General features: G+C 42.6%; 1 protein-coding gene across 1 annotated transcript; it reads right to left on the minus strand.

Annotated features, from left to right (window-relative positions):
• Positions 1 to 637: 637 nt before the first annotated feature.
• Positions 638 to 14,942, minus strand: rb1cc1 (RB1-inducible coiled-coil 1). The gene is made up of 23 exons (XM_061797403.1): positions 14,600 to 14,942; positions 13,829 to 13,952; positions 13,078 to 13,204; positions 12,517 to 12,687; positions 10,830 to 11,032; positions 9,633 to 10,038; positions 9,386 to 9,556; positions 9,020 to 9,204; positions 8,734 to 8,920; positions 8,572 to 8,653; positions 8,429 to 8,493; positions 8,243 to 8,346; positions 8,014 to 8,140; positions 5,713 to 7,589; positions 5,444 to 5,624; positions 4,916 to 5,024; positions 4,586 to 4,841; positions 4,427 to 4,478; positions 2,929 to 2,976; positions 2,671 to 2,729; positions 2,403 to 2,530; positions 2,210 to 2,280; positions 638 to 1,536 (listed from the first exon to the last, which is right to left on the minus strand). The coding sequence occupies exons 2-23, from the start codon at positions 13,897 to 13,899 to the stop codon at positions 1,459 to 1,461; spliced, it is 4,758 nt and encodes a 1,585-aa protein (XP_061653387.1). The 5' UTR covers positions 13,900 to 13,952; positions 14,600 to 14,942; the 3' UTR covers positions 638 to 1,458.
• Between the last annotated feature and the right edge of the window lie 670 nt (positions 14,943 to 15,612).

Here is a 15,612-nt window from a genome sequence, read left to right on the forward strand (position 1 = left end):
ACTGCTAAATTAAAGGCGGTGTGTTAAAGCTTGCGTGAGTGTACCCCAAATTAAAAGTGCTATCAATTTGGAATGTGCAGCAGTAACTAAAGTGGCCATCGCATATTCCAAATTGATATGCATTCATTCATCTTCCGTTCCGCTTCTCCTCACGCGGGTCGCGGGGGGTGCTGGAGCCTATCCCAGCCATCTTCGGGCAGGAGGCGGGGTACACCCTCAACTGGTTGCCAGCCAATCGCAGGGCACAAAGAAACAAACAACCATTCGCACTCACAGTCACACCTACGGGCAATTTAGAGTCTTCAATCAATGCATGTCTTTTGGATGTGGGAGGAAAGCGGAGTGCCCGGAGAAAACCCACGCAGGCACGGGGAGAACATGCAAACTCCACACAGGCGGGACCGGGGATTGAACCCCGCTCCTCAGAACTGTGAGGCAGACGTGCTAAGCAGTCGATCACCGTGCCGCCCCAAATTGATATGGTTAAGGCAAAATTGAGCTATGGAGCAGCAGGTTGAGATTTTGTATTTTTTTGCTAAGCTAACTTGAGTTATGTTAAAGAACGTGTGAGTGCCAAATCTCAAATGCGATCAATTTGGATTTCACCACATACAAACTGGTAAACGCAGTGAAAGTGTGTATTTGGGATCCATCCTTTATTGTTTCAAAAATTCTTTTGCAATACAGTCATTTTCTTATTACACGTGAGATCTGATGGGCAATGTACAATGTTCTCTCATCATGAAACACGGTCACACAGAGTTCCTTTCTACATTTTCTACCGGAAAGTTTGTGCATGATTATTGACATAATAATCATCACTAAAGCTCAGTTGTTTCCCAAAAAGCATCTTTTGTTTGTTTGTTTTTTTTTCTCCTTGTTTTTCAAAGTGCATTTTCAGGATTGCAAAGGTGACTCGTTTGTCCCCCACTCAGGCATAATAATAATAATAATAATGTATATGACAGTATTCACAAGAGGGCCTGACTGCTTTGCTGTGAGGAACAACTACAATTTCCCATTACGACACTTAATTAGATAGGTCAAATCAAAAAAAAATAAGTATCAATATGCATGCCATGAACATTCCTCCATAAACATAAATGTAGTGTATATATTTTTTTTTTCTTCATTTAGTTCGTTTGATAATGACAACAGTATTTTCCACAAAAGAACAAATGCTGAAAACTAATGCTGTATACATTTTGTTCTGTTTTTACACACAGGTCACACGGCTTAATGCCACAGTGTATAGGGCAACGCCGGAATTAATCATGTTAATAGCATTTGGTCCACAAAACCAAATTTAGCTTGAAAAGAAAACAAAAAGTGGTAGCAGGTGAATGTTTTCAACTTAAAAATTGCATGATGGCGACATTTTATTTTCTTCTTCTTTCAAGTGAAATGTTATGTTCTGGGGGGGGGGGGGTGATTTCTACATTTTATATGACCTGGTTATTATACTCTCCTGTTCCACGGAACAGCTTTGACTCTGTAGAATTTGGTTCCTAGAGGAACCTTGAATCTGTTCTGGGCCTGGTAAGAGAACACAGGAAGAGCTTTTGTAAGGCCCAAAGCAGAAAAAAAAAATAAAAGACAACGGCTGTGTTCAGAATCATTGACTCATTCCTCCCTCATCACTACATCATCGTTTTTTTATATAGATCAAATAGTTTTTGAACACTAATTGGGCATGCTCTTAATTACATCATTACAATGTAGCAGATCAACTTTCAGCTGATATGCCTTCAGTAATAAATATGGAACACATTCATGAATTATAAAACCATGACATCATTTTAAGATGAGTTTACTTCACAGAATGAATACAACCAAAGCACTTAACGTCCATCAATGTTGTGGTGTGTTGTTTAGCGGGTCTTTTCGCACCACAACGCATTAAACAATACCCCTGAAACGGAAAATCATTTTTCTGTATCGGAGCAATGCGGCATAGAAGTACTTGATTTTTTTAGTGAGCATCATTGGTCATTGCTTTTCAAGATGCATTGTGCGATACATAATAACTTGATCATTACACATTTGAACAACACGACAAAATGGGAATGTGTGTATATATATATATATATGTAATGTATGTGCACTATATAGTGGATAGGGAGTGATTCCAAACATCAAAAGCATCAAAAGAGATGGATACACAAATATCCACCTTAAACACTGGGCTTGTTATAATCTGATTAAATACCTTTTTAGCCTGGCAATACTCCTTCTCCATCACTTTTCCGAGCACCCACGGCCGCCTTGACGTCCCCGAGGCTGCACAACATACAGGCTTGTTAAACACATGCATTATTTATATGTAAAAAAAAAAAAAAAAAACAGTTTTAGCTGACACAAACTGTAAACTGTATTATAGACTCCAAAGCTTCATCTCTAACCCGGTTTGAGGTCGAGCGCAGTGAGCGACTCAGAGTGCAGGAAGTAGAGCGTAGGGCCAACGGTGAACAGCACGTAGTTGTCGTGTCTTTCATCCAGGATGATGAGAACCAAATCGCCTACCTGAAAACTGACGCAGGTCAACACAAAAAGGCATGAAGCCAGTTATGGAATTAAGCGCATAATGGTGGCGTGTTCGTTGACAGTCTCAACTTTTAGGTGAATCAAAAAGCCATCAGCATTTGCTCGTGAAATCATCTGTTCACTTACTCTCTGATGGCGATTTTGTCAGAATGCCGCGAGGACACTGAAGACATGCTTTGAGACATCTAAGAACAAACAAACAAAAAAACAGCAATGTCACCTGTGTAAAACACACCATGTCTCGATATTTCTCTGTCTTTTTTTTTTTTAATCCTATTTAGTTTAATGGCTACATATTGTCTGTCGGTTCAGTTATAATTATACTCTTTGATGCTGCTTCCACCTAGTGGAACAGCTCGAGCACAGCAGCAATGGTGGACTGACCAGTCTTTGACTGAGGCGCTTGTTCTCTTCCTCCTTCATGTGTAACGTCTGAAACAAATCATGATAAACCTGATTAGACCACACAAACAGTACAGTTATCTCTATCTATCGTTCTCTTTCCACCGAGCAGCACGCTTTGGGTTCAGTGGCTTGGCAAAGTTTTCGCATTTCCATCACCACAAGTTGAATGGACTATCAGGAAATCAAAAGTGGCAGGAAAAATGACCAATGTATTTTCTCTGCTTTGGGGAACCGTTTATTTCATTGTGAAGCTTAAGGGACGCACAGGCACAATGTGCTTACGTAACCTACGCGAGGGAAGGAGGCAGAAGCGACGCGAACTTATTTGATTCAAGGAGCGCGACGATCGTGATGACATCAGAGAAGACAACTGTGGGGGGAAAAAAAATAAGACAAAAATGACGAAAGTGTGGGAGCATTTCAGACTGAGCAACAAACAGCCCTGCCACAAATATAGAAAATCCGCCAGTATAATCAATCCCCACCAAAAAAGTTTTGGAATTGTCAATATATACCACAAGATGGCAGCAAAGCACTTTTTTTCCTATTAGACAACGCTCGACGAGGCCTGACTAAATGAAGCTCCTCCCCTCAGTCCAACATAGTTGTTTACAAACAACATGTCACCAGATGGCGCCAAAGTAATACTTACATATTAGTCAAAAAAATAAAATAAAAACGAACCGTATTTTCTCGACCATAGGGCGCACCGTATTAAAAGGCACAGTCTCACTTACGGGGTCTATTTCTGTATTTAACACATACATAAGGCGCACCGCCGTCCGCTTTTCCTCTGTGTAAGCAGCGTGTCAGCAGGAAATGCTCCCAGTCAGGCAAGCGATCGTAAAAAAAAAAAAAATGTAATAAAAACAATTTTTTTTTTAAAGTCAAGCGGAGCGCTCATCACAGCACATTTATAGATGTTGGAACCCGGTGCACACATAAGGTGCGCCGCATTATAAGGCGCCCCGTCCATTTTGAAGAAAATTTAAGACTTTTAAGTGCGCCTTATGGTCGTGAAAATACGGTAGAGGACTTTTTTTTTTTTTTTTTTTTTTTTACTGCATAACGGAGGATAGGTTCCAAAAAAGAATTCGCAAATGGACGAATTTGGGAATGCCGGACTGCAAATATGCGAGAGGCTCACTGTAGTCTGAACTTGTCAAATAGTGCACCAACACTTCTGAAAAGTGATCACTGACAACCGTTTAAGGTTGAATGAAGGTTATTGTAAAGTGGTAGCAAAACCAGAAGGAAAAGCACAAGATGGCGGTTATCCTCCATTGCAGTTCATCTGTTCACTGTGTGGCCTCTTTGTTGGGTTACCCTCCCTCACTGCTATGACGTCACAGTTTTTATGAAGATAGTAGCTTAAAAACGTAGAAAAGCAAGCCAGATCAGGATTTACCGTTCCAAACTGAACTGACGTGAACCATTTGGCGAAAGTTTGGCTAATGCAAAGTGTGTGTGTAAATACCCTCTCAAGTAAGAGTATCCTCTGCTTTTCCTCTGACATGAAGATGTTATCACTACACACAAAAAAGAGAACAATTAAGGTATGCAGACAATTGTACAGTAATTGTTAATGCTAATGTTAATAAAGCCATTTTGGTTAGTATTTAAATGTGATGCTCACTGGACTGTCACCATGCTGGCCTCCACTGCAGAGTCGACATGCTCGTCGTCCCTCAAGGTGGCCACAGAGGTCAGTCTGTCGGTATCGGCCAGGAGCTCGGAGGAACACGCTCCGGTGACCTCGTGCGCCGACGAGTGGGTGGTGAAGATGGCCGAGGAAACCGGAGTGGTGCTACGCAGGCGGTTCAGCTCCTCTTCCAGGTGCTTCTTCTCCTGCATCACGCTGGCTCGGTCCTCAGAGAGAGTCTCTATCAAAGCTGCACGCACAAACAATGATGTTGTCATCTGGTGCTCTTCACGTGAAATACAAGAGGACAAGAGAGGCGCTCACCTTTGTCCTTTTCCTGCTGTTGAGTGACGTTCTGCAGCTTCTCTGTGAGCTCACTGATGATCTGCTCCTTCTTCAGCCTTTCACGCGTCACAACAGTGTTGAAGTTTGTCTAAAGAAAGACACCAAGACTTGATACACAAGAACTTGTAGGTCATCAACATGGAAATACAAATACCTTGGAAGGAAGTGCCATTCAGTCATTGGGGAGGTGGCATATGACGAAAAAATGCAATGCTATCACATGAAGACTAAGTTGCAAACGCATTTCCACCTTGTGAGACGGCTTATCCCCTTTCTTTCAAAACCAAGTAAAATTCATTTATATAGCACCTAGACATAAGCATGACAGATTTTTGATTGCTAGAAATGTGTTTGGTGATGGATCCATGTGCCACAAACACACAGTGTAGTGTATGGACTGCTGCCTCCACATTTCAAATTCTGAAACAAATATGCATAATATGCCTCCTTTAACGGTGTATTGGGCAAAGCAATGCAAATCGTGGTACCAATAGTAGAAGTAAAAACCTGTTGTTCTGCTATCAAGGAGGTCTTGAGGTTCTGGATCTCCTCATTCTTCCTCCTCTCCAGGAGCTCCAGCTGTGTGTGCAGGGAAGCCCTCTCCTGCTGCAGACTGTCCTGCAGAGCCGAGTCCAGAGAGAGAGGTGCATCTGTGCGGCTCTCGGTGCACACTGGTAGCGCCGTCTCACTGAAAAGCAGTGTCCAATTTTATATGTTATTTATTGATTGGATTTAAAATGTTCAAGACTTGGTGGTGAGTTTGTCAGAACATTTACCTCGATGACGGCCTCTCTCGAAGCTCATTTTCAAGTTGTCGAATCCTGTCAGATAGTCTGTTTTCCATCTCCTTATTTTTCAGCTGCAACATCTTCAAAGCCGCATCTGAGCCTTCCTCCTCTAGTCTTTTACTTAAAAGTTGGTTTTCTGCCTGCAGATTACTGCTCATAGTCCTCAACTCTTGCTCCAGTTCTTGAAAATTCCTCAACTGCAGCTCCTTTTCTTCATTTAGAGCAGACACCTGCTGGTCCAACTCTCGTTTGAGGCTCTGCAGCTGCTCGGCTTGGCTCCTGTCATCATCCTGGGCCTGCTGCTGCAGGGAGGATAGCTCGCTTTGCAAAAGCGCCGTCTCCTTCTCATGTCTGTCCACCAGCTCCGATATGCAGTGGTCCTTCTCAATCTTCAAGAGGCTCTTCAGCTCGGCTCTGTCCATCTCGTACTCCTCATTTTTCACCTGTAACTCTTCTTTGGTCTTTGCAAGCTCTTCTTTGAGTACTTCCGTCTCCGCTGCTACCTGGGAGCTCACTGCCTCGGCCTGCTGCATCGTTGTCTCCTCCAGGAGGACCCTCGCCTCATCTAATTCTGTTTCTTTGAGAGCCAACTCCATCTCCACTTTGCAACGCAGTTCTGCAAGATCGGCAAAGCGAACCTCCAGGTCTTTTATTTGAAGGTCTTTCTCTTTCAGAGCAGTGTTATGGTGTTCTCTTATCTCCTTTAGCTTAGCCACGTTGTCAGCAGCAATGTGTTCCAAAGCCTCCTGATGATCCCCTTTGAGGTTACCCACTTCTGCTGTATGTTCCACCTTCATTCTATCCTCAAGCTCCTTCAACTGCAACTGCGCCTCAGCCTGCAGCTCCTGCCTGATCTTCTGCTGGCCACGTTCGATCTCGAAATGCAAATTCTCCAGCTGACTTTTCAGAGAGTCTCTGCAAGCCAAGAGCTTCTCGTGCTCCGCAGCTCGATCGCTCATCAGCTCCTCCGACTTCTTGAGCTTCTCTCTCAGGCTGCTCTCCGTTTCGAGCCAAAGCACCTTGTCACCCTCCAGGTGGGTGAGTTCTTTTTCTTTGCGCTCCATCAGCCCCTCAAGCTCCAGCATGGCTCGCTGCACATCTCGCACGATGCTCTGGTTGACTTGGTTGTCCTCTGTTAGCAAGCGAACCTGCTTCTCATACGCTTGCTGAACAGCGACGAGCTCGCTCTGGTGCTGCTCTTTAAGCTCCAGTTCAAGCGCCTGGCAGATGCTGTCCACCATGTCGCGAACCTCTGTGCTTACACTCCTCAGGGCAAAGCCAAAGTCGTTTTGTTCTTTCGAGACCTGACTTCGCAAGCGACACAAGTCGTCCTTTAAACACCTCAAGTTGGAGTGGGACTCCTCCGCAGCCAATCGATAGTTGTCCTTCGCTTGACGGAGCACGGCAATTCTGGAGTTCTCCCTCTCCAGCGTTGTGGTGTCCTGCATGCGCTTGTTGTCGATGGCGTTGATGACGGACGAGTACAAAGATTCCACCATCATTTCGGGGCTGGTCGGGTCACTGATGGGGTTCGGGGAGGCTAGGTTCTCCTCTATCACAAATTCGTTGACGGCGGACATGAAGTCGGACTCTGGGCTCTCCGCCAGGGAATCCAGGTCCAGGGAGCCAGGTTGCAGGACGGGATCCATGTTGGGATGGCCAATGGTTTCGAAGTCAAACGTCTGTGCGTCAATGCTGTCCGGAGAAAGGTCTTCTAAAGGGGCGGGAACGTGGAGCGGACGAGAGCTGGCTCCTTGAAGGCTGAGAGAGGCGGGAGCTTTGGAGGTTGCGGCCAGCCCAGGTGGGGTCTCTGCAGACCTCGGCGTCAATACGCTTGACCTGTGCGAGCTCTGGCTACATGATACCTTGAAAGAAAAAAAAAGACACACTGAAGACAAATGTGATCATTTCCATAATTTTGACACTTCAAAAATAAACACTCGAAAAGGATATATTTCAACAAAGTGCCTTAACTAGAAGGTGGGGACGTTTTTTTCCAATTCTTTTTGCCACATAAAATGCATACAAAACTTTGACGCAACCATCAAACAAATGCTTACATTGTTTTACGAGCATTATGTGGGTGATGGATGAACAGACAAACACTCAAAATCTCGTACATCCTCCCGAAAGGACTTAAGTGCCATATATTCACTTCCTGTGTGTCCCAATATATCTGTACATAAGCCATTTTATTTGACCAGATAAGCAGATAACCTCATGACAAGTTCAGACAACTTTCTATGTTGAATAATGCGAGTAAACCACCTTTGAAAGATATGGATTTACCCTTTGTTCACTCAGCAGGTTAGTGATAGTTTGAGACATCTCGTCCAAACTCTGTGCAGCTTGGACCAGCTGATGGAGCTTCTCCACGTGCCGATTCAAGGGCTCAAAGTCACACATCGTCGGCACCCTACCAAGACAAAGAGTATTATAGGATGGATTTTGAGGATTTTGGAACGGAATTAAAATTTCACAATTGCACTGCCATACAAACATTGTTGGTAAGGCTCACATGAGGAAAGGCTGCACCTCCGCAGGACAACACGACTTCAAGTATTGCAAGTCATCAAGGGAGATGTCTGGAAGTTCATCATCAAATCTTCGAGGTTTCCGTGTCTGTGAACAATCAAAAGCAGAGTAAATAAAATGGATGAATAAAATCAGGTTAAAATGATATTTAAGAAACATAATGCCTTACACAAAATGATGTCGGAGGCCACGCATCAAGCCCTCGAAACAAGCGATTTCGGAGGAAGGACTTTCCTGAAAAAGACATTCGAGTCATGATCTCATGGGAGACGTCAACAAGTAACAGATGAGGTCAGCATTGTTTTGCCTTACTGAAGAGTTTCCCGAACGTCTCCCTTTTGAACTTCTCCGCCTCGTACAGTTGTTTGCCATCTTTCACAAGTGCATAAGCCCACTTTGGGAAACAAAAACAATTGCCAGTTTGTGTGGCCATCCCCAACACACAGAAATAATACGACAGACAAAACCACGGACCTCTCTATAGTGTCGTACGAACATTTTCCTACGGACGACTTCCACCACCGCCAAGCAGTACATCTGGGGGACGGTACTGAGGGCTTCCACCACACGCACCCTTTCCACGAGCTCGGTGAGGAGTCGGAGGAGAGCTTGAAGCTTCTCACCATCCTGGTCTGCATGGAGCATCACATAGCAGCACCATCTGGTCCAAAGATTAAGATGACAGGTGGAGAACATGAGCATGAAATGAAAAGCAGTCAACTGCAACACAGACTCGAAGAAAGTGCTCGAAGGACATTACTTGAGTCGGACTTGTAGGTTGTTTGCAAGCTCCTGTTTGGCAGTGGTGCACTTCTTTTTGATGTCCAGCAGCTTCCTGTGGTTGTTCAACATGATCATCAGCTGGTTGGTGTGACTCAGACACAAGTCGGGCAGAACAGATGTGTCCTTCAGGTTTTCAGCCCGCTTCTGATTGGCTAAAAATCCCTGTAAGTGATCCATATAAAACTCAATAAATACAATATACTCTCCTACAAAGTTTTGGAGTGGTTAAACTCATTCCCTTTTTTTGCCCAATATTTGGGTTTGACTTGAAAATCCGAACAAATCCACGTCAACTGCTGTGTTGTTTGGAAGTTAACAGTCGTTGATCGTACACGTTACATACCTGAGCAAGTTCTTTTTGTTCATTGACCAACTTCTTGCAGCTTGCGATCATCTGGTCGAGAGCGTACAGCCGGTCCTCCAGCCCCTTGATGGCTTTCATGTTTTGATTATCCAGCTTGGCGATGGTGTCGCGACAGTCTGCCAGGAAGGGTTGAATGATCCGTGGGTCAAGCTGTCAGAAAACAATTACAAGATTATTTTTATCCACTGTACACTTATGAGGACTACTTTGTTAATTAACGGCTCACCCTGTTGATGGACTCAAAGCATTTCCTTACAACAGACTCTACATCATTAGGTCGATCCTGCACATTGATCCAGTCCAAGAGCGTGACATTGAATTGGGGCACACGGCCGAGCGTGGGGATGTCTTCATCCAGCAGCGCGGCCCTAAACCCTCCGCTGTGCGCCATTTGACACGTGTCCCGCTCACCAGCACCTTCGCACTTGGACGTCTCTGCAGAACCGTGTACTTTGTGGCCCTGCTGTGAATCGGGGGCACATAGCACAGAGTCTGTGGATTTTTCTTCTTCCGTCTCGTCGGAATCTTTCTCCGGGGTGGAGGCGGACTTCTTCATGTGCTCTCTGTGACTTTGTCTCGTCAAACATTCCAGCAGAGGGATCCTGGCCATCACAGAGACGGCTGTCCCAAGCCTGTGACAATTAAGGATAATTCAGGCAAAGCAGGATAAAAAAGTGACGGCAAAGAAGAAAGGTGACAACCACAGAACCGGAAATAGTAGAGAGACAGTAATACACGTCCTGGCTGAGTACAATAGCCCTGAAGCGATAATGCAGGCACGTCTCAATAAATTAGTATATTGTAAGAAAGTTCATTTATTTCAGAAGATCGTTTCAGAGTAAAACTCATAATACAGATTCATTCTTCATTCATCTTCCGTTCCGCTTATCCTCACTAGGGTCGGAGAAAACCCACGCGGGCACGGGAAGAACATGCAAACTCCACACAGGCGGGGCCGGAATTCGAACAGCGGTCCTCAGAACTGTGAGGCAGACGCTCTAACCAGTCGTCCACCGTGGCGGCGCACATTAATTAAGAGGAAAATAATTTCAGAAATTTAAATACAATTTTGATGGTTTCTTATTTCATATTCAAATTTCTTGAGATAGTAAATTTGGGGTTAACGTTAACTGTAAGCCATAATCATAAAAATGATAATATATATTTCACTCTGTAATAAATACACTTTCACACGTTTCACTTTTTGAGTTAGCTACTGAAATAAATTGGGACATTCTATTTTATTAAGATGCACCTGTTTGTAGAACTGAATGTACACCGCAAAGTCAGCTGTATTTAGTCTTAATCGGAAAAAGAGACACACCTCCCAGACACATGCCAAAATCTCCCTCATGCGTCAAAGTTAACTTATCTTTATACGTGCATGACAGTAAAGCAAAGCTAAATGGAAAAAAAAACTTACTTTGTGAGTTTAAACTTAATTTCCTCCAGGTCGTGCTGATATGTCGAGTACGCAGTGTCAAATTTTAACAGTAGCTTCTGATAAGACAGCGTGCAGTCGTCCAGGTTGGCCATGATGGCGGCCCATCCTTGGTGCTGGAGGTGTTCATCATGAACCAAGCGTTCACAGAACGAACTAAGCTTATTGGCAACTTCATACATTTCCTGCACAGCAAGCAGAACACCACCTCATATTATTAGACTTTACACCAATTTTATCCGCCTTATCGGTATCGACCGATAATTAGCATTTTATGCCGAACGGCTGCTCTGCTTTAATGGCATAATTCATTGATCCGGTGACATCATAAGTAATCTCAGCCCAATACCTTTTATATTAGAGTAGATAGATTACAGTTACTTTGATTTAGCTTGCAATAGTTACTTTTTTGTTCACGAGAACCAGAGTTTAACATGCTTTTGCATATTATCCTATTTATCGTAGGCAACAGATATTTATCATTAAAGTACAGTGCTTGGGAACATGAGGCAAGTCAATAACTGGGACACTTGATTCAGCCACGGTGCATGTCATAAGTGAAGACCAATTTTCAGCCTTTGTTTTAGTAATGACTAATAAAACACAAAACACACTCTATTCTTAACTATCCATAACTAAAATGTACACAACGACTAAGTACAATATCGAAAAAAGACGAAACATTTATCAATGGAGCCGTCTGGGACAATGACGTCACGTGACGTGCTGCACGTTTTCCGCACATAGTCAACTCACGTGTACCCAAGCAGCCGGCGGCGCAAACACAATGGACGCTGACCACTCTGACGAGGGATTGGCACACTCAAACTGGAAATACAGTCACTACTTCCGAGTTACTCTCAAGAGGACAATACTAAGGTTCGTTGTATACTATGCGAGCGCACGCACACACGCACGCACGCACGCACGCACACACACACACACACACAGAGCCGCCTTCATGGACGCCCACACAATCAGCAGGGTTGCTACAGTCTGTCTGTCGATCGATCTATCAGTTTAGAGTCTTTAAAGGCGTGTACTGAGAATGGTGTGCTTGTTTACATTTAGGTGGCTATTTGGCATGTCAAGTTGCTCTAAGTTGCTCAAATAATGTGGCTTCAACTACACATATTTAAGTTATTTTTTCATGTTGATGACATCATTCTGTAACTTGGGTGGCGTACATTACCAAGTAATTGGTACGGTTAAGCTAATGCTTTTTTTTGTACTGTTGATAAGTGATATTCCTGCCACTTGACAGCTGCTGAAAGTAACTAAAAAGTTACTTTTTCTAATTTAGTTACTTCCGAAATCAAGCAATCAGTGAAGTAACTAAGTTACTTTTACAAGGTAACTGTGGCAACACTGGTACCAAACCAGTTCACTTCACAACTTTTTGAGTTACTCTTGTAAATTAGGATCAGGGCACACAATTTGACGAAATACATTTATGAATGAATTCATCATTGGGCCATGTTCAATTTAATCCGAATCTGTTCAAAACCTTTGATGAATTGATAAGAAATACCCATTTTGGCTCAAGTACTGTTATGAACAAACAATGTGAACAAGCCCAGTGTTAGACAACTATGTATCGAGGTCTGAATAAAAGAAAAGAGGCAATGTTCAACATTGTTCAGAAAGTGTTTTACAAATGGTCAATTACCAGAGCAAGTTGTGTTCGAGAGGCTACGGTGTGAAAGACGGCTGGCATCAGTAGCGACTCTTCCACCTTCACCTGAATCTCACTCTCAATGGAGAAGGTGGTTTTGGGGATTGTTGGATCCCGGTCAGACAAGATCATCTCCTTGTTGAACAGGAATATGGGGTTTGTTTCCTGGAAACAAATGAAGACAAATAGTGACTCGCCACAATGTGTGAGTTTGTGCAAATTCTTACTACTCGGAAAGTAGTATACTTTGTTGTATTCTTGGTTAGTTGTTCCTAATAATTTAATGTGTCGAGATTTTTATTTTTATTTTTTCTTTCTGCCATAATCATCAAAATTGAAACAAAGGCTTGAAATATTTCACTTGGTGTGCAGTGAATTAATATAACAAAAGTTTCCCTTTTTGAAAGAAATTATTGAAATAAATAGACATTCAATATTCTAATTTTTGGGCACATACCTGTAGCTACTTTGAAGTTGTTAGAATTACATGGCAAGCCATATCAAACCACCCTTGTCTTAGTAGTGGGTGTGAAAATAAAATAATTATACACTTACAGTGCCAGCACTGTAGCTGCAGACACGCCTCTCCGCAGCCATACATTCCCCTCCATTGACAACAAGGATTTGATGTTGAATTGCAATCTTATATTTAGCCTGGATGGCATGTTTAAGCTCCAGGACACTAAGAAAGCAAAGGGAAAGTTAGATCCGGAGGTGTCACAAGTCACAATCGATTGATCAAAAACTAACCGATCATCAAACGAATCCACAACTATTTTGATAATCGATTAATCATTGAGAGCCATTGTTGAAATTAAAATTGGCATGTTTTGTTTATTCTTTTAATTGAAATAAGGCACTTGGAAACATCTGCTATAACTTCGGAGAACAATGATCAACATGTTTTTCCTTTTTTTTTTTCTTTAAATGCTAAAGACCAAACCAGTAACTGAATCATAATCAATTTATGGAAAAATAATACTCCGTTGTTTATTCTATTACGAACATAATGATTATTTGCTGCCTCGTAACTCTAAAGTTTCAAAAATGTTGCTGAGTGCAACATCACAACCTCTTGTGTGATACTGCTTAATTGTCATTGATTTGTTTTTGTTTAACTGTCAAACAATAACAAATAAACAACAATAACCAGTTAATAAACAGTAATCAGAAAAAAAATATTTTGCAATTCGATGGAACAATCAATTCTAAAAAAAAATATTTGATTGTGACAGCCCTTATTAGATCTATGTCAAAATAGCTGGAAGACAAGCACTTTAGGGTGCTGAGTGGCCATTTCCCTTACGTTTGGACAGCGAGATCGGTGTCAAATGTCAGTGTGCTGCCATTGTTAACCTGGAACACATACAACTTCATGTTGAATCGACCGCTGGTCTTGCCACTTGTTCATTTAGTCTCCCGAGGCCACCCTGCAAAAAGTAAACGCACACAAAATGAAACACGTCCTGCCAGTTTACAAGTTATTCCTGTCATAATCAAAGAGGATCCGTGGCATCTGTACTACAGGTTTCCACTAAATGCCCAAAACGTTGTTAGCGCTACATAAAAAGCACGTTGACTTTTTCCCCTAATAATATGTTACTGGGCCTGGCAACATAACTCAACACGATTCACCAGCAAATATTGGTAACAATGTTGGGTGCGTTAAAAACAATTCACCAGTCATTCATCTCGAGACCCTTCAGTTTTAAGGGTCACAAAGGGGACAACTGATTGTCATCTGTGTTTGTTTGTTTTCTACTTATTGTTCGTGTGTGTGAAGGACCTGGCTTTGTATGTATGTAAATGCTCCTTGAGATCACTCCTGTTCTTTTCTATAGCTACAATGGCCTTGAGTGGCATCTGTTAGTAGTCTGTCTGTAACGATAGCACACCTAACTGCGCTAAGTAGCCGTGAGCATAACACGGCTGTCGCGCTAACGCTTGGACGGCGGCCGTCGATGAAAATGTAAAAATATTTAACAGCGAAACAACCGGACATCACCGGCTCTACGTGTGTATTAGTATGTATATGACATTACACGGTGAAACAACAGTCCATTATCGAATGTCTTACCTTACTTTAGCCACATCTCCCGCACTTGTGTCCACCTTACCTAAGGCGAGTTGGCTAAGCTAACGAGCTAGCAACCGCGCTAGCTAGCCAGCTAAGCCGCGTTACTTTGGCATACATAGAGCTAATAACGCTAGCTCGACGTCGCGGTTAGCCTCGGGTTATTGACAGCCATGGTGAACGTGAACAGCATTGTCGTTTTAAAATAGGTCTAATTGTGCTAATATCACACACGGGATGATGTAACAAAACGGCCAGGGAGCTTAGCTGTTGTTTATACCGAGGAGCTAACTCGGCTAATAGAAGTCGCTCGCTGTTTTGTTGTTGTCATCTAATGTGGGCGGTTCTTAATCGCTTGGCTCTTTCGAGAGACAAGATTGCACATTAGTTTTCCGTCCATCCATTTAAAAGCTATAATTACTGAGAAGTAACTGAGAATATTGTCTTACTAAAATAAAGACAAAATGTGGAGTGATTTTGTGGCTGGTGTTCAAATGTATTTTTAATGTTGGTACTTGTATTCATTATTTGCACAGACATAAATCAAATTAACACGAGATACAGTTTTTAAAATGACACTACTCTTACTCTGAGCAAAAAAAGTTTGATCTTGAGAAAAGTGCCGAATCGACCATGAGCGTACGTTACGTGATTTGGTTGTTTCCATGTGCATTGTGGGAAAATAAAGGGAGGGGGCGTCAAGTGTTTTGCTGCAACATGAGGAGGGGTGTGGTGAAAGTGGCCTGCAGTGACGAGGAAGGAATATTCTGTTACAAGGAATGCTACACTTAAGTTTTTTTTAACTTAGTGAAACAACTACTGCAAAGTTTACACATAAAATTGGTTATGTTTAGTTTTATTTTTTTATTGATTTATTTATTTTCCAGAAATTGGTCTGTGAATATTCTCATTCATCCAGTTCATTTCATTGTGAGGGCATTGAATTGATTGCAACTATGGTATTGTATGGTTAACATTTATTGTCAATGTATTGTCAGTTGATCAAAGATGTTGCG

The sequence above is a fragment of the Phyllopteryx taeniolatus genome, chromosome 14 (assembly GCF_024500385.1).
Source record: "Phyllopteryx taeniolatus isolate TA_2022b chromosome 14, UOR_Ptae_1.2, whole genome shotgun sequence".
NCBI classification, from domain to species: domain Eukaryota; kingdom Metazoa; phylum Chordata; class Actinopteri; order Syngnathiformes; family Syngnathidae; genus Phyllopteryx; species Phyllopteryx taeniolatus.